Raw genomic sequence first — 18,161 nt, forward strand, 5'->3', positions numbered from 1 at the left:
TATACTTAATTATAAAACCAAAATTCATTATTACTTGTTTTATTTTTAATTTAATTCAATTTACAATGTTATTTACTTTATTACTGAATAACCCAAAAGTAATATCACAATAAATTTTTTTATTCTTTTTAAAATAATTAATTATCTATTTATTTTAAACGTTTAATTCTTTGTTCTAGTTTACAAAATATAAATCAAAAGATTCCAGATGATTTTTAGCCCATATAACACTGTAGCAAGGTCAGAATTTGAAATTCTTTTTATAACACTTTTAATAATATTAAAAATTTAAATTAAATATTAATAATTATTAATTATAAGTTTTAAACTTTAAATATTTTTATTGATTTTACATTGATATAATTTTAAATTTTTATAAATTATTATTGTTAATTGTATTGTATATATGTTGTAATATTGCTCATAAATCTACAATATTATGATATATGAAACTTAATTTATAATAGTTTTAATCTTTTATATTTTTTTTATAAATCATGAAATATATATTACTTATAATTATTAAATATTATTATGTCATAAAAAATTATTAATTAAATATAATTAATTTTATTATATATTATTTTATTAAATTGACTAAATATATAAAATAGAAAAAATAGAAAAACCTTGAACAAAAATCCACTCTTGGTGGGGAAGTACAAAAGAACAAAGACTTTGGTTTTTGCAATTTTTTCAAAGGTTTCATATATATAAAAATATTTTTTGAAAGTTGTTAAGATTTAACATTATTTTATAATTTATTGGTTTCATATATAAATAAATATTGCAGTAGCAGCCATAAGGGTACACACTTGGTGTGTGCATCCCAAACTTATATTGGTATTCCTCTAGGTGGTTTTCACGCGCTGCCAGATACCAAGGCTGCTAATCCCACTCTTTCGTTCTAGTCAATTTCATTTATATTGGTATTTCTCTGGGTGGTTTCCACGCGCTGACAGTTACCAAAACTGATAATCCTAGTCTTTCATTCTAGTCCATTTCATTTGCTTCAAATTTGAGAAACTCTCCAGAGGAGAAAGAGTGAGTGAAGGAATGAGGGAAGAGGTCATCAGTTCTGGAGGCACCATTGATCCAGCACCTGCTGCCAGGTATTCATCCTCTCCTCTCTCTTACTTCCTTGCAAACTTTTGTTTTCTTCCTAAATTAGGGTTTTGTTTTCTATGGACTTTTGCAAACTTATTTTCAATTTGCTCGGTTTATTCGACTTCATGAGGTTTGAAATTCAATTGTACAGTAAAATACGATAATACTGTTGTCTTTGCTCCTCCAGCTTCAAAATTAGATCTAAGTAATAAAAAAAGTGGTTTGGTGCTGTTTTTGTTGCGAATTGTGTACTTTTAAATGTTGTGCTTATGTAAGTATGCCTTCTGTATGTCTTGTTTGTGATTTTTTCTGCTTCACCTGTTATTAAGGACTGTTATTAAGGAGATAAAGGATGAATTCCTAATCTGTCCCTAAAATTTCTTTCGGACATTGTAGAGTAAATATAGATCAAGTGCATAAGGAATAACTGGGGTGACCTCAGTGTCTTAGTTTTGTTTATGCTCTCAACAGCATTCCGGCAAATTAAGATGCAGGTGGGTTTAAGTGATTTCGTTAGCTTGTTGCGACTGACCATGCATGTGGGTTTAGGTGAATTTACTAGCTTGTTGTGTCTTGCCATGCAGAACTCTCTGCCATTGATTGACTTTCACAATGTTTTAGTCAAGGGTATTTACAGGAGCTACTTCTTTAAATTTTTTGTTTGGATTTAAAGGGAAATTGAGTGAAGGAAATAAGAGGGAAAGAAATAGGAAGGAGATAAATGAAGGAGAAATAGGGTTGAAAAGATATGTTTGGATGGATAGAAATGAGAATGAAAAAAGTTTCCACATGTTTGGATGGATAGAAGAAAGAGTGGAAATAAATAAACTGAGTGAAAAATATTCTTACACTAATGAAAAATATTAAATTAATTAAAAATAATTTTTACTCAATTGTTTCTCCTTAATTGCCAAAAAAATTTGAAAAGACAGATCTGCCCCCACCCTTTCTTGCTTTTTCTTCAGATGGGTTAGTTTTAAATGGTCCTAATTTGTTATTTTTATCATGTGTCTCTCCTTTCCATTTTGTTTCTCCCTATTTCCCCTAAATGAAATAACAGGTCAATGACATGGCAGATTTTAAGTGGAGATGACTTCATCAAGGTTTCAACACCTTGATACCATTAGGAATCTGCCAATCAGGTCTTAACTATCTTAGGCTTCCTTCACTTGGAATAGTAAAGGAGCATTCAGCTTAGCCACAGTTTGGAAAACTGTATTTGGCCATCACCATCTTCTTATTTGTTTTCTGTTGGCTTCCGCATGATGCTTTTCATTTTAAGCTTGCTGGCACAAACTCCACCATTCTAGAGTAGGGAGTGTTGAACAATAGAAAAGAGAGAAATATTGAATTGAAACTGTGTGTTTTTGAGATAGCTATTGAGAAAATAGAATCAATACAATAGAGCAGATTTGATATCCTTAATAATAAATATATGATACGGGAATAAATAAAGATGTTCCTAATAATGCATACATAGCCTAGATATTCTTGATTATACAATAAATAGAGGAGATTTGATATATTTGATGTCTTAATCCTACTGAAGTGGAAACCCTCGGGTTCCAATATGTGTTTCTAAAGCTAAGCTTTAGAATTAACCCCCTTGATATGCAATGCAATTAGTTCCTTAATTTTTTATGGATTCGATTTGAATGCACATATGATGCATGGCTGGTGTTTGTAAATTGTTATATTTTTGTATGACATTATTCAGCCTACCAATTTGTTTATTTGACCTTCTAAATTGACAAAAATTTCATAATTTTATCAGTTCTGCTGGGGCGTCATCCCCAGCCGTTCCAATGAATGTTGGCAGTATAGATGGGTCAAGTCATGGACAAGTCTCTAAAGCAGCTTCTCTCTCGTGTGTTGGTTCACAACCACCATGGACTTCCTTGAGCACAAGTGCTGGTGGGTCTTCCAGATCTTGTAGACCTTGGGAAAGGGGAGATTTATTAAGACGCTTGGCTACATTTATTCCTATAAATTGGCTTGGGAAGCCTAAGGTTTGAACTGACCATGGTTTTCTATACGTTTTTGCAGATTCACTTATGTTTTAATATGCTCATGTTCGTTTTAAGCTGTCTCTTCGTTGTGGGTAATTTGTGACAGATTACTTATGTTTCAATATCTAAATAATGATATTCTGTGGTCGTAGAGAACAAAGAGTTGTATGTTTGGAGTCAACAAAGCATATGCGCATTTTAAACTTATATTGATTGTGCCCGTGATAGTTTCTGTTTATGGTTTCATAGATTATGATAGGAACTTAAACTGTTATACCATGTAAAGAAAATTGGTATTATGTAAACAGAACTACATATAATTCTTTCTGGTTCCTTTTTTATTCATTATGTACAATTAAACCAGTGTTACATCTCTCAAATCTGAAGTCAGTTATTGCTAGTAGCACAAGAACACATCTGTTACATGAGGTAATTGCTTCTGAAAAACTGCAAACTTTTCTCTTTAGTTTGAGGCACTAAAGAATAATTTTGGTCTCAGTTTTCAAAATTTTGACAGCTTTTGGCTTGTCTTTCGACAGTAGTGTTAAGTTTGTCAAGTAATTTGTTGATTATTAGTAAACTAGAGTTTCTGCAAATTTGCTTTAGCAATGCCTAAGGTGACAATATTGAATTCTACCTGTAACCATGCGTGGATGGTGATTTGCCATTTCTGGTGCCCATTCACAACACGACTAACTACTTAAATTGCAATGTCGTAATTAATTTACTTTATATTATTTTTAAATATTTTACAGTTATAAAGAAAAAATACCAAATTGAGTGCAATTATAAATAGTGTATATTGTTAAGCAACTTTGGGAATGCAAATGGTATCACCATGATGCATTTATATCAAACTTTAAGCTTAACTCAACATCACAACATTGACTTGTAACATGAAGTTTGTACCCACTTATATAACTATAATTTGGCCATATATCTTGTTGATATGGGATTTCCGACGCTGAGGAATGAACATATCGAGCATGAGATTAAATATTTGTGGGTGGTGGCATTGATTAGACTTGAATTTTGATGTGATAAAAAAATAAGGAAATGTTACAGGTAATTGCATGAAGTAGTTGTCTAAGGATTTTTTTTTATCTGTAAGGCATAAGCATTATAGGTTGAGTTGAGCATGTATGGATAATGTTATACTTTCTATTCCAAATCTTCTAAATTGATATGATACAGTCTCTGGTATCTCATGTTCTCTTTAATTTCCTACAGATCATCAGTTCGTTGGCTTGTGCACAAAAAGGCTGGATAAACAATGGTGTTGACAAAATTGCTTGTGAATCATGTGGTGCTTGCCTGTGTTTTACAGCATTGTCATCTTGGACATCAGCTGAAGGTTGGTGATTGGAAATTTGCAATCTATGAACTTTTGGCTACTTCATTCTGTTTCCAAACTCTGTTTTCTCTAAAATGTGTCATGTTAATAACTATATGTAGAAATTATAAAAACTGCCTATACTTTCGTGTGGACTATGGATGTTAAATGGCCTACTCTTTGGTGGTACATTATGTACAGGCCAGATGTAGAAGTAGGATGAAAATCAGATCAGTAACTTTACTTTCTGAGAACTGCTGTCTATTGTTAACATGTAAATCCCAAAATATAAGTATTGTTCTTCCTCACTTAGTGCTTACGTAGAACATTAAAAGCATTGATGCTGCACACATGAAGTTTTGTACATCCAAAAAACGAATGTAGCTAAGTGATGTTTATTTTGTTGTTGATGAAATGAGATTCAAGATTTAATACATAGTTTGTTCATCCTTCTGAAATATAATGGGTATATGATTGTTTTATTATTTCTATATTTTCGTGGGTGTTCTGCTCATGTTTGTTACAGGAATGGGTGCTATTCTTTGAAATACAGAGACCAGGCTTGGTTTCTATATCTTAAGTGATTCCCCCCTTGTTCCTTGTACCTGTCCACTTTTTGTTTTAGAGGATTACTTTAATTCTCCTCGCAGACCTACTTCTATTCTTAGCTTCTATCTATCCTCTAATAAAATTAGTGCGTTAAAGGAGTTTATAAAATTTGTTTATTAAGATAGATAAATGTGATGAATGTTCCATCAATAGTTAATATCTAGTTTTCGTAGTTGGCTGAGAAATAGTGACTATATTTAATAATTAAAAATAAAGGGACAAAATGTAAGCTGTGCATATAAGACAAGTTATTAATCTTATACCTAAGCAACCCAGTTTAAATCGTTTGAGATCTTTTATATTTTTTTCTTGAAACAGCCAGACACCAGTTTGTTTAAATTTAAAATGTATTTTTGAAATAAGCTATTTAAAAAAATTCGCTTATGTCAGAATTAGATAGGATTTGGTTATTAATTTAAAATAAGTTGAAAGGTGTTTATTTTTAAAATAAGCACCTTAGACAAAAAAAAAAAAAAAAGAAAGAATGAAGAAATCTGCTTAGTTTATATATAAAAAAAAAAAAAAAACTTTGTAGAAAATAATCACAAACAAGCTCACCTATAATCTTATTTTTATCTAGTTTTAAATGGTAACTGGGCTAGAAGGATTTCTCTGTTGTTGGTGATTATATTCATCAGTATTTTTAACTTCCTTTTTGTATTGTTCATGGCCAAAGCTCAAAATGCCAGCGAATCCTTTGCTAGGCAGCTGGATTCGGGCCATAAGGTAAATTGCCCTTGGAAGGGAAACAATTGTCCGGAAAGCTTAGTACAATTCCCTCCAACACCTCCATCTGCTTTAATTGCGGGTTACAAGGATAGATGTGATGGACTCGTACAATTTCAGCGTCTTCCTGTCATAGCCATCTCTGCTATTGAGTTGATGTCTGCTTCTCGTGGTCCACAGATTGAACGCTTTCTATCGCAGTCTCAGAATTTTATGTCAAGAGAAGTATGTATTAAACCAGAAATTATATCTGAGTTTGACAACTCTCAAGATGAGGCATACTGTCTGTATACTCGTGTAAGCTTTTTGTATACTTTTTTGTCTTTTTCATACTATTGTTGCTACTCTGCTTATTTTCTACTAATGTCTCATGCTTTTGGCAGGCACAGAAACTTATAAGCCTTTGTGGGTGGGAACCAAGGTGGCTTTTAAATGTTCAAGATTGTGAAGAACACTCTGCTCAATCTGAAAGAAATGGATATTCTTTCGGCCCTAGCAAGACTCAAATTCATCTTACCCAAGATCCTGGGTCAAAGGCAGTTTCTGCTTCTACTAAATTGGATGCTAGAAAGGGAAAGGCATCTGTCAATGAGACTACACTTGACTCAAAGACACCATTGCTTGATTGTAGCTTATGTGGTGCTGCAGTTAGAATTTCAGATTTTTTATCAGTTCCTTGTCCTACTCGTTTTGTACCTAACAGTATAGATATTCTTGATGCTAGTAAAAAATTAGGATTGACTCGAGGAGCGAGTGCAGCAAGTGGAATCAGTGGTTGGATTGCAGCTGATGATACAGAAAAAGATCAGATTGATGACCGTGATGAAGTAGCAACAACAAATGAGGGGAAATTGGTTGCAAATGATGATTTGGATTTGAATCTTACCATGGCAGGGGGTTTTCCTTTTACTCCTTTGGGCAGGACGGCAACATCTGAATATACTCATGATGAAGATATGGGAAGGGACTTAATGATCGGCCAGCCTTCTGGGAGTGAGATTGGTGATCGTGCAGCTTCATATGAATCAAGAGGACCAAGCTCTCGTAAGAGAAATTTTGAAAAAGGTGGAAGCTCAGATGAACGCCCAATTCTTAGGTTGCAGCAGCAGGCTGATAGTGTAGAAGGAACTGTCATTGATCGTGATGGAGATGAAGTTACAGATGGTGGACAATATTCAGCTGGTCCATCAAAACGAGCACGTGATTCTGATATTTTTGACCCTTACTGTTCACCTCGTCAAAGAGACTCATCTGGTGCAGGTCCGAGTCATTCAAGGGGTTTTGAGACTCATGTTAGTGGAAATCGAGTTTCTTCAAACCCTCAAGGTAGTGATCGTCCTATAGGAATCCAATCTACTAGGGACTCAACCCGTGCATCGTCTGTCATTGCAATGGACACAATAGGTCATAGTGTGAATGATGATTCTATGGAAAGTGTTGAAAACTACCCTGGAGACCTTGATGATGTTCATTTCCCCTCCTCTAGCACATATGGCAATGTGGATATGAATGAAACCTCCGAACTGAATAACAGCAATCTAGCTCAGCAAAGCACTTGCTTACAAACTGCTACTGAAGTTGTCCCTGGTGAAGTGGGTGTCAGTAGTACAAACTATGGGGAAGAACATTTTAATGCAGAAACTGTGACTGCCCAGGCTCGAGATGGAATTAGTTTGGGCATCAGTGGAGGGAGTGTTGGAATGTGTGCTAGTCATGAAGCTGAAATCCACGGGGCTGATATATCTGTGCACAGAGCTGATAGTGTTGTTGGTGAAATGGAACAGAGAGCAGAAGATGCTGAACATCAGGGACAAACAGGTGAATATGTTCCAGATCCAGGTCTGATGGATGAGATTATCCCTGATGAGATGAACAGGGAAGATCCTATTGGTGATAGCCAGGAGATGATGTCTCACTCTGCAGGAAGAACAGATAGTGGTTCAAAAATTGGCTGTTCTACAAAGGCAGAATCTGTTGAAAGTGGTGAAAAGATTAGTCAAAACTGCAATCTTCTGCCTGCTAATAGTGATCACCCATCTCGTTCTTGTAATGCTAATATTTATTCAGGTTGTGAAAATACCAAGGAAGAGATCATGAAGGATGGTAAATCTTCATTTGCCAACAATAGTTCTCTCCCTGAATCCGATTTTGCCATTGCAAATGGGATAGGTAAGCTCTAATTTTGTGATCTTGAACTTTTTTTCTTTTTACCCTACCTTGTTAGTGAAAGTGGACGATTTTCAATAGCATGATAGCAAAGTGGAGTAGTTTTCAGTAATGGCTGCGGCTGTTCACATTCTGTCATGGGGCTACCATGATATTATATACTTCAAAAATACATTTTTACCCCTGAAATGTCATTTGGTTTTTTTAGGGTTTAGGATTTAGGGTCATGGTAAGATGTTCCACAAAAAGTTACTTTAATTTCTTTGAACATTATTTTTTATCCTGTGTTCCATATTAGACTTTCAAATTCATATTCTTTATTATCTTTTTATCCAATTTTAAGTTATTTTTCTATATATTTCACCATCATGTTTCATTTTATTTTACTTTATCACTATGTTAATATTGCTCCTATATTGATGGTGTTTGTGTGTGCAAATTGTGATGTATTTATCTATCATGAATTTCTTTAATACCTTTTTAGGTATCTGTGTAGTATAAATTATTTAGTTTGTATAATATTTAAAAAAGTAGTTGTCCTACTTCTTGCTATTGCACTACATTTTTAGGGTTATCTGCTATGGGCCACTATCCAAGATTGATAGTTTTGGACAGTGGACTCTATATACACTGCTATCCTCGCTGCTTTTTATCAAGCATCAAAATGAAAATGGAAAATCTAATCATTTTATGGTCCTTCTGCACTTCATTCATTAGTTGTACATATTTTTGGAGCATAGCCACTGACATGGTGCAAATCTTTAGGCCCTCCAAAAGGAGAGAGTAATTATGAAGCTGCAGAGTTTGATCCTATTGCCTATCACAATCAATGTTGCCCTTGGGTAAATGGCAATGTTGCTGCAGCTGGCTGTGCTAGTTCTGTTATGAGAACAAGTAGTGATGCAATCGCCCTTTCCGGTTGGCAGCTGACTTTAGATGCTTTGGATGCTTTGCAATCACTAGAGCACAATGTAATACCAACTGCACCGTCTGAGTCTGCTGCGTCCTTGTACAAGGTTTTTCTATCTCACTCCTCATTTGTTTTATCCATTTTTGCCTGGTTGTAATTTTGTTTAGGTGAGGAATGACTCTTGATGCATGACAGGAGCAGACTGCCATGAATTTATTTCATTTCACTAGATCGTGAACCTTTGTAATGTGAATGGAGTTGAATTTTGTGACTTGTTTGCCTTTCTTGGACAAAATTTATAACTATATGATAACAATATGGAAAATTTAGTTGATAAGTTGATTGGTTTAGTGAACGAAATTTTTTAAGCCTCAGAATTCCTTTCTGTTCGTTTGCTGGTGGAAAATGCTGACAAAAGACAAAAGGGAAGCACATTAAAAATTAAGTAGGATGGATTTTATAGAAAAAAATGACGGATGACATATGCTGCAATGGATGGCAGCAGCAGCAGTGTGAAATTGCTGGAATTAGGAGGCATGACAATGAGAAGATGTTAGAAGTCAGAACGAAGCACGACTTTTCCAAAAAAAGTGACTGATGGATAGTGTGTCTACAAGGGGTGTTTTAAAGATTTCTACTAGGCTCTGAATACTATGTAGAAATAAAAGTCATATGATGGAGTCTTGGTGTGTCACAAGACAAGCACAACAAAGGAACATATTATACATAGAATGTACATTGCATTACATAGATATGGGCCTAGGCCCTTATAGTAACATGTATCTAACAATATGATATCTAATTTGTAGAATAACCGTTGATATCATGCTGCGTATATAGATCATTAAATTAAATCAAACAATCAGCCATTGTATAAAATAAATAGTAAAGTAAAATAACAAATATCAATATAATTGGAGTATTGGTCTGGTAATAGGTAGCAGCATACTCTTGTGGCAAGCCAAGCCATACAAGCCCAAGGTCAAAAACTGTAGTTCTCAAGTTCTTTTCCATATCTGCAGATGGTGGAAGGTGCTCATTAAAGTAATGTAAGGCAGCATGAAGCCACTTAAGATAACCATACTAGGACCCTTAAAATGTCATGGAGTGAGAAGTTTCAAGAGATCTTGACACATTGATGTGAATCTCATTTCACAAGGTCTGACTAGTTATGACCACAAGATATTTTTTTTGGGCAGAATTGGGTATTCTTTTTGAAAATTGGGTGAAGAAGAAAGGAATAAGAGGTGAATCTAAAAGTGGAAGGAAATAATCACTCTTTCCAAAAGAGGCAACACACAAAGGATGGAAAAATCCTTTGATACAGCCAAGGGTTCTTGAATCACTCAAGAACTAGGAGAATGACTCTCACTATTAGATAGAAAATAGAATTTCTGAACAAAACTTAACTTGATTTCATTGATAAACAATGGTTCAACTTATATAGGAGCTTTAACCATTAGAATTACAAAAGACCCATTAATTGCCATTATATCCCACTAGTGCTAATAATAATCCACTCAAGCTAATAATGATCTATTACTTAATGGCTGATTGTAACTGAAATTGTGGCAGTCAAAAGTCATCCAAAAGTATTCACGAAGGTCCTCTTGGTCTTCCAAAGGTTGGTTGTCAAATGGGCCCTTATTACAGCTTGAAATTAAAGCAAAACTAGAGCCCATTAATTAGTTAACCCAAAACATAATTTGGTCAGCCAATTTTACAAAGCATTGGACCCTTATTTAAATAAAAGAAACTGCATCAATGTGGCTCGTCATTTAGGCTACGATGCAATTTACTACTTTTGTCTTTTCTCCTTCAAACTTGGGCTTGTATTCAATTAATATTGACAACACTTGATGCATAGCTTCTTTTGCTTTCCTTGCACTAGACCTTGTCAAAGGTTCTCCTAGTTCTTCAAGTGGATCCTTGTCCTTGCTCATTATCACATTTCCATCACACATCGTACAGATGTTGTGTGACACGACGTGTAGATCCACTAGTCTACTTGAAGTCCAATACTTGAACTATATCATGCAGTTTTGCGGGCTTGCAGCATACAAAGCCGTTGTCTTGTAATTAAATGTTACTACTACTTCTTCTTTAGTAAATCTATGTGCAGGGCAGAGATTCCTGTTTGCTCCTTCGGATAAGTTTTGCTGCTTCCTCCAATATTTTGCTTTCAAAGACATCGTAGGCAATAGGTTTGAAAAATGTCTTTGGGGCTGGCTTAGGATACTGCAAACCTGTCCCATTCTTTGATGAATTTTTTATTTTCAACATCTAGAAATTTAACTGTGTTCTTTGGAAAAATTGATATTTTTCTCTTCTAAATTAACATCTAGCAAAAGTTGGTGATATTTTCAAACTAGTTTGATATAGAAGATACTATGAAATTGAACGTATTTGCTTATGATGAATTTCTTCATCTGTTGTTTGTTTGTGTAATTAAACTAAAATTACGTTAAATTAATTGCGTTAATGTTCTCTGGTTTGAATCTCTTTCAGCAGAATGACCAGCAAGCACCTGGTAAAAAACTCTTTCGCAATCACTCTCTGAGCAGAAGCCATGGTCAACTTTGAGATTTTAATTTGAGTATTGGGTGTTTCCATTTCTTTGTAAGTGGGTATGTCATATGGTTATAGCTTGAAAATTTGATAAACAAAGTATTGTTCCTTTTTTTATAGATTTGAGTCCTCTGAAATGAATAAACATGTAAAATGAGAAAGTAAGGATGTATCCACTCAAATTTAAATTGAAGTATCTCCAACTTTACGAACCTTAAATAAATTTAATGGCTAATTTTTTCAGCTCAAACTTGTGCTTTTCCTGCTATCTCTAACTCTTGTCCTGACTTTTGCAGGATTGTAGAAGCGTATTCGACCAATCTATTCTCGAGGTATTCTTGCATATTTCAGCGAGTTTGTAGGGGACGTGTTACTACTTTTCTCCCTCCTATGCCATAACGGAAACAGGTTATTCATCAGAACGGGGATCTTGCCTCAATCTATATGTTACTAGTCTCAATAACCTCGAACAGCGGAAAGTTTCTATCAAACAACTATTTACTTCAAAGACCTGAAGTTTGAGCAATTAAATTGTATATACTGGAGAGTTGTTTAATGATGGAATTTGGTTTAGGCCTAGTGTAATGTGTTAATTAATTAGTGTTTTCTTTTAAATTTTCCCTTTTGTTTAAATTTCAAGTGAATGAGAAAATGTGAATTCGGTCATTTTCATTCCTGAGGTGATAAATCCTTTAAAACGGCTACTTAGCCACGTTGACATGTTTCGATAATCTAGATAGGGGTAGCAAAATAATTCAGTCTAGCTGATCTAAGTTTGCCTTACTTTTGACCCGCTATGACAAATTGAGAGTTTTGTTCTGTCTTGTCAGAGATCAGATTGTCAAAGATGCAGTAGAAGCTGTAGAAGATCCACTTGCAAGCGTCTACAATACTATACCAGTGAAGAAGCCCACAACAAACACCAACAATTTTGGCATATTGCTTCTTGCACTCCCTTAATTACTAACCGCACCCCACAGTAAGAGAAAAAGATTTAAACACTGTCGCTGTAGCCATCATCACTGCTGCTGTAGAGGGAGAAGTGAGAGAATGCTGCGGGTAAAGAAGAAAAGAAGAAATGCTGAAAAATTTATTTCGGAAAGCTTTTTTTGGAATGTATTCCATGTATTTCGAGAAATTTCTTTCGAGAATATATTTAATATATTTAATGTGGGAAGATGTTATATGCATTTTTAAAAATTTATTCTGAAAATTTCATTGCAAAAAAGATTTTGAAATAAATTATGGAAATTTTGTTTCGAAAATTTCTTTTCAAAAATTCTGTTTCACAAATTTTGTTCTGGTAATTCCAGAAAACTTGTTCAAGGAAGCTTCGGAAATAACTAAATAATAAATAACAATTTGAATCACACGGGATGAAGAAATATTTTCTTTGAATCTTATAAGAAATGAACATCTTTTTTTGAATCAAATAAAGGAAGAATAATTTCTCTTAATAACAATGAGATTCAATCACATAAGAATTCACTTGGTGAAAATTATCATTCTATCGACATTAGGTTTTTAAAAACTTTTTCACAAAAAAATTTGAAGTACTCGGACTTCTACAATTTCTGTATTTTCAAATGAAAGCTTACCAACTTTTTTTGTAGAAGTCATTTTCAAAATTACGTCAAGAAATTAAAAAGTCAAGTCACAATTGCCGTTAATAATTGATTATCACAAATTTTTCTGAAAATATTTTTCTTGTTGTGATAAGTTATTATCGGTAGTAATAATTGATTATTCATAGTTTAGAGTATATTAGTGTAGCTTAGACTAACTTTTAGGTAGCCTAAGTAGTCTATTATAGTTTAAGGTCACTTTGTATGCATTTGTACAGTTGTGTTGATCCATAAGTTTGATTTAGAATAGGTAAAGTATAGGTGCAATTCTGGCTTGTAATTTTTAGCAAGATTAGCCTAGTTAATGACTTAGCTTTCTAACTTAGGTAGTTTTAAATAGCATATTAATTATAACTTGTGTTTTTGTGATTCCAGTGCAACTAAATGAAGCAAGGCCAACAATCAAATGATGATTTAAATCAGCCAGCACATACAACTCAGAATTAGCTTGGCAATTATGTAGAGTTCACGAGTTGACATAGAGTTGATTTTCTGGAATTAATCTCCAAATCTCGTGACAACTGATGGAAGCCCAAGATGACATCCATTAACACTTGTGCTAACTTATTTTGATTTATAGAAGTGAAAGAAGCTACTCCAATTAGTTAATACGTAGAAATGAGCCAATCTTATGTAGTGTGAGTCAAATAAACCATGTGTTTGAGCTTAAGTAAGATGCTGACTTATCCACTAATGCAGTTGTACGTGACCTACAATAACCAGTAGAAGTTCCAAACAACACTTTGAAGAAGGCAAGACTGACCTACATGAACCAATGGTTGGAAGAAAAAGCAACCCATTGACCTACTTAGGTGCCTTGTTGACATAGTATTAGCTAGTTAATATAGTTGGCTTAATTGTAGTAGTTTAGGAAAATTATAGTTACCTGTAATAGGCAGTAGCAAAAACTAATCTTATGTATATAACTCTTTCCCCTCCTTTTATTTATTTATTTATTTTTATCAGCAAAACGATAGTTGTTAATATTTTATTAATGGAAAGAGTTGAACTCACAACCTCTTCTGTTTTCTTTCACCACCTTTTCTTCGTCTTCTTCCACCACATTTCCTTCTAACTTTTACTATTAGACCAATCTTATATTTTAAGGTTATATCTTGAGACTCTCTCCCTTCTTATAAGAACAAGTTTTGTAATTAAATTAAATTTAAGACATTGTAGTTATTTTTTTCTAATAATTTATGGTATTTAATATATTGTTGTCTGGTAGTGTGATGACCGCTAATCTCCCATAAAGTAATCATGTAATTTACAAATCAAATACTGAGACCAATAACTTTCTGGTAATTACAACAGAAATACACCTACTAAAGCAACAAACAGCTTATGAAGTTATGATACAAACATAAATAAAACAGTAGATCCCTCAGTAACAATTTGTACAAAAGAGCTCATATTTTCAAGTTTCATGGCTTTAGATTTATATGTGCTGCATGTCAACTAACACTTCTCATTCCAGACAAAACTGAGCTACCAAGAATTAGAGTCATCCAATGGCTAAAACGAAACATCTTCGGAAATAAATGCAGCCCATGCGTCCTGTTCCAGTGTGAAGTTGAAATCAACAATAATCCTCAGTGCATACTTTATTGCCTAAACAAACAATGATAGAAGAAGAATTTGTTCATATATATGGTCTAGAAATTTTACAAACCTGAAGAATTGAGAAAGCCTTCTCTGCTACATACTTCTGTAGGGATGTTGCTCCTCTTTGCTGCAGTTTGTCTGGATGCAGGCATAACCTTGCTTTCTGATAAGCCTTTTTCACCTTTGAGCTTTCTAATAGACTCATAAGAGGAATAGCATACCAACCACTCTCAAGCCATAGAATCTAAAAAAAAATAAAAATCAGGTCAATTCTCCTGTTATTTGTGTTTGTCAAAGTGGTATAAAACTGCAGATTTGATAAACCGTCAGCAATAGGAAATCATCAACAAAGAAAATCTTACATGATGCAGTGTCGAAAGTAGTAGCCTAATATCTCTTTGCTTGCCAGATGACCACAATCTTATATCTCTGTCCAACTTTTCTGTCTCTGTCTGTTGCTTCTGTATAAAACACACAGCTATCAATAATCTTAATTATAACGACATACAAATAGAAATAAAGAAAAAGTCCTAATATGAACCAGTGCCTTTACAAAGTATGCAATTTTTATTGCTTCAAAAAATACAAGTGTTTTTAGCTAGAAGTTAACCTCTACTCATTTTTAATAACATAAACTTTCTTTATTATTCTAATCTGATTCTGGTTCTGTATGGTTTTGATTTCTTAGTTCAGAAATCACTTACATATACAAAAGTATATTCTGCCATATATTTTCATAAACAGTATCCTTTAGCCACTAGTAAAGTGATCCTGAGAATTGGAGGTTGTGTCATCAATCAATCTTTAACGGTTGACCAAGCATGAAGTGGTTGAAATTGAAAGTACTTCAAAAAGAATGGGTTGTTATTAGATTATTCCCTTTTTTGTTAAAAAAATTTTTACAACTAAACATCATATATATCAAACATTTGTTTTCAAAAAATATCTGGTTAATCTTTGTATCAGTTATATGAAATGATCTGCTGAGATACTTATTTAAGCATATCCAATCCAACACATTACCTCCATTGTGTGAACTATTCCAATCCCATCATCATGGTGGTATTCACTTGCATCAGATCTTCCTGCATCACAAGGATACAAACATAAATGTCTACTATTGTCTGATTGAGGACTAAAATATGTTAACTTCGTACGAAACTTTTCCTTTTCAAAGACAATCACCTTGTCTTCCAACAGTTTGCTCATTGCTATCATTTTTCGGGCTTGATTCTTCATCAGAGTTTCGTGATTGAAACTTCTCTTTGGCCCATGCAATTGCATCATCAATGGCAGATGCTCCACACTCTTCCCTTCCCAGGTTGGAGTTGAGTTCAATGACATAGGAGCTCATAAATTCATCATCCTCATCTTCGTAATCATCACCTATGATTTGTTCTGAGAACACGTGCTCATGGACTGAAAATTTTGTATCAGGTTCTTGACAAAGCGAAGACGAGACAACAGAAAATGGGGAATTGAGCTCCCAGTCATCAGTGAGCACTCTGATGTTTTGGTACGAATTGGATTCAAAACTAACTGTTTCTGGGGACGAAACTCTTCTTGAGGATCCTAAAGGGGAGCTTCTGAAGTTGTCCTTGAATTCGTTATTATCCTGATGCTGAAATTCAAATAACTGATCATTGCATGCAAAAAGTGGCACCCCATGTTTACTTGAGTGTTCCTCAGCCTCCGGCATCACGGTGGATGTGTTCCATCTCCATGGAACATTGATTGGCCTGTAGCAATCAATAAGAACACTCAGAATTCCATTACTGCATTACCATATTTTCATCAAGTTATGCTTATTCTTTAAAGTAATTCTATAAAATCAAAGTATTGATTGTAGAAACTAGAAAGCCTAAATAGTCGTAGATTTAAGTTATTGACAATGAAATGGTTTCGTATAGACTCCAACTTTATGGAGCTCTGTTTAGCCGAATCCTACTTCTAAATAATCTCTAATGTTGGTTGGATATTTGGTTATTTTATTTCAAAAAAAGAAACTATTCTTTCATCAGTAATTTAGAAAAGGCTAGCCACCAAACTTTACTGCTCCAATTAAAAGCACGTAAAGACACATTGCTACATATATTTAGTAATCGTTTCAGATAATTTAAATTTAAAATACAACTTCTAAAAAACCTCTAATAAAAGTCAATATAAATAGGAACTTAACGAAAATGATTTTTTATCCTATCATATAAGTTATATCTTAAATGGTTTATCGTTGATGGATTACGTCAGCATCTTCTGTTAAGAATACATGAATTTGAACTCTCAAATGGAACACTTCCAAACATGGGAAAAGGAAGCAAGAAATTCAGCTCTGGAAATAAGAAAAGAAAAAGAGATAGCACTCTTTCTAAACTTGACGTTTTATTTGATTAAATTTTATATCTTTTTACCAAATTTTAACCAGTAAGCATTCTTCTCATTCCACCGAGAAGAACAAGAGATAGCACATGCAAACATACTCAGAACCAAGGGTATAAATTTCAAATTCTAAAAAAAAGGGTGAGAGTTTTTAGTTTTGTTCTCAATAGGGAATCTTATCTGTTAGCAGTACCTGTGATTTGAAGAAAAACCAGAGAGTGCCACGTCATCTCCAATCGCCGGCCGTCGAGGGCTCAGCTCCTCCGAACTCAGTGCCGACGACGAATTCTCCTTCGACAGCGATCTCGACCGCTCTCTCGATTTTCGCCCATCGTCCGACCCGAATATGTCGCTGTAAAATCCCTCATCCCTCGCCGGAATCCTGAACACTGGCAAGCTCCGACCACCCTTCGCAACCGGACACGCAAACTCCGGCGCCCTGAATATTTCTTCGTAAAAAGACCCGCAGCTTGAGATTTTGTGCGCCAGCAGAGTCCGCGGTGGGCCCCCAAATACGTCAGCGAAGTCGTCAGCGTCCATGGCTTCCAAATTCCCGGCGCCGGAGAAGAGGGCCTGTCGCCGCCGTGTATCAAATCGGTCCTCCTGCGATCGACGGCGAGGGAAACCCCGCATTAAGCCGACTCTCTGAGACTCGTTCATTTGCGGCGACGTTCAGCGGTGCCGGAAAACACAATGCAGAAGGCGTGCTTTACTTTCAATGATTACTATTGTTTGAGCCATGGAGCTTACACTAATATATATAGAGAAGGTTGACATAGCAATGCACGCACAAAAAGATTTGAAAAATTAGTTTGAAAAAAAAAAAAAAGAGAGATTATTGAAAAAGATATTGATTGACTTTGACACTCACTTCCCTGCTACTATGTATTTCTTTATTTAATTTATTTTACACTATGGTACTTTTCACATTGGTGTACGGGTGTAAGAGTAATAGTAATTGATACTAAGTATTAATTTAAATTCATATAAAATAAGTGTATTTTTTAGTTTCTCAGCGAAGAACAGAAATAGAAATGTTTTATAGAAAAGGAAGAGAAAAAGGTGAATTGAATGAAGATGGTTTAGGATTCGGGGATATCCTAGCATTGTTTTTGGTTTCTCCAAAA

The 18,161-nt window shown here is 34.3% G+C and overlaps 2 protein-coding genes across 7 annotated transcripts; one reads left to right on the plus strand and one right to left on the minus strand.

The window, feature by feature from the left end:
- Positions 1-816: 816 nt before the first annotated feature.
- Positions 817-12,621, plus strand: LOC114179170. 6 transcript variants are annotated; one of them, XR_003603442.1, is made up of 9 exons: positions 817-1,112; positions 2,882-3,116; positions 4,347-4,470; positions 5,735-6,081; positions 6,168-7,953; positions 8,716-8,966; positions 11,369-11,487; positions 11,725-11,836; positions 12,259-12,621. XR_003603442.1 is itself a non-coding variant. In XM_028065409.1 (8 exons), exons 1-7 carry the CDS (start codon positions 1,057-1,059, stop codon positions 11,441-11,443), a joined length of 2,874 nt encoding a protein of 957 aa, XP_027921210.1. In that variant the 5' UTR covers positions 817-1,056; the 3' UTR covers positions 11,444-11,487; positions 11,725-12,100. The 6 variants fall into 6 exon arrangements, 4 of the variants coding, with proteins under 4 accessions (XP_027921210.1, XP_027921208.1, XP_027921212.1 ...); XR_003603441.1 differs by having other exon boundaries at positions 11,369-11,479; XM_028065409.1 differs by lacking the exon at positions 12,259-12,621 and having other exon boundaries at positions 11,725-12,100.
- Positions 12,622-14,319: 1,698 nt separating this feature from the next.
- Positions 14,320-17,855, minus strand: LOC114176439. Its single transcript, XM_028061481.1, has 6 exons — positions 17,228-17,855; positions 15,844-16,397; positions 15,682-15,743; positions 15,021-15,119; positions 14,726-14,902; positions 14,320-14,610 (listed from the first exon to the last, which is right to left on the minus strand). Exons 1-6 carry the CDS (start codon positions 17,692-17,694, stop codon positions 14,569-14,571), a joined length of 1,401 nt encoding a protein of 466 aa, XP_027917282.1. The 5' UTR covers positions 17,695-17,855; the 3' UTR covers positions 14,320-14,568.
- Positions 17,856-18,161: the final 306 nt, after the last annotated feature.

Source organism: Vigna unguiculata, chromosome 3 (genome assembly GCF_004118075.2).
Source record: "Vigna unguiculata cultivar IT97K-499-35 chromosome 3, ASM411807v1, whole genome shotgun sequence".
Lineage (NCBI taxonomy): Eukaryota > Viridiplantae > Streptophyta > Magnoliopsida > Fabales > Fabaceae > Vigna > Vigna unguiculata.

What these genes read in the sequence shown, in the direction of transcription:
- LOC114179170 (XM_028065409.1), top strand. Translation starts at nt 1,057, where the DNA reads ATGAGGGAAGAGGTCATCAGTTCTGGAGGCACCATTGATCCAGCACCT. An exon ending in ATCTTGGACATCAGCTGAAG is followed by an intron (nt 4,471 to 5,734) that starts GTTGGTGATTGG and finishes TCATGGCCAAAG; the next exon opens with CTCAAAATGCCAGCGAATCC. An exon ending in TGCCATTGCAAATGGGATAG is followed by an intron (nt 7,954 to 8,715) that starts GTAAGCTCTAAT and finishes GCAAATCTTTAG; the next exon opens with GCCCTCCAAAAGGAGAGAGT.
- LOC114176439 (XM_028061481.1), bottom strand. Translation starts at nt 17,694, where the DNA reads ATGAACGAGTCTCAGAGAGTCGGCTTAATGCGGGGTTTCCCTCGCCGT. An exon ending in TACTTTCGACACTGCATCAT is followed by an intron (nt 14,903 to 15,020) that starts GTAAGATTTTCT and finishes ATTTTTTTTTAG; the next exon opens with ATTCTATGGCTTGAGAGTGG. An exon ending in AGGCTTTCTCAATTCTTCAG is followed by an intron (nt 14,611 to 14,725) that starts GTTTGTAAAATT and finishes ACACTGGAACAG; the next exon opens with GACGCATGGGCTGCATTTAT.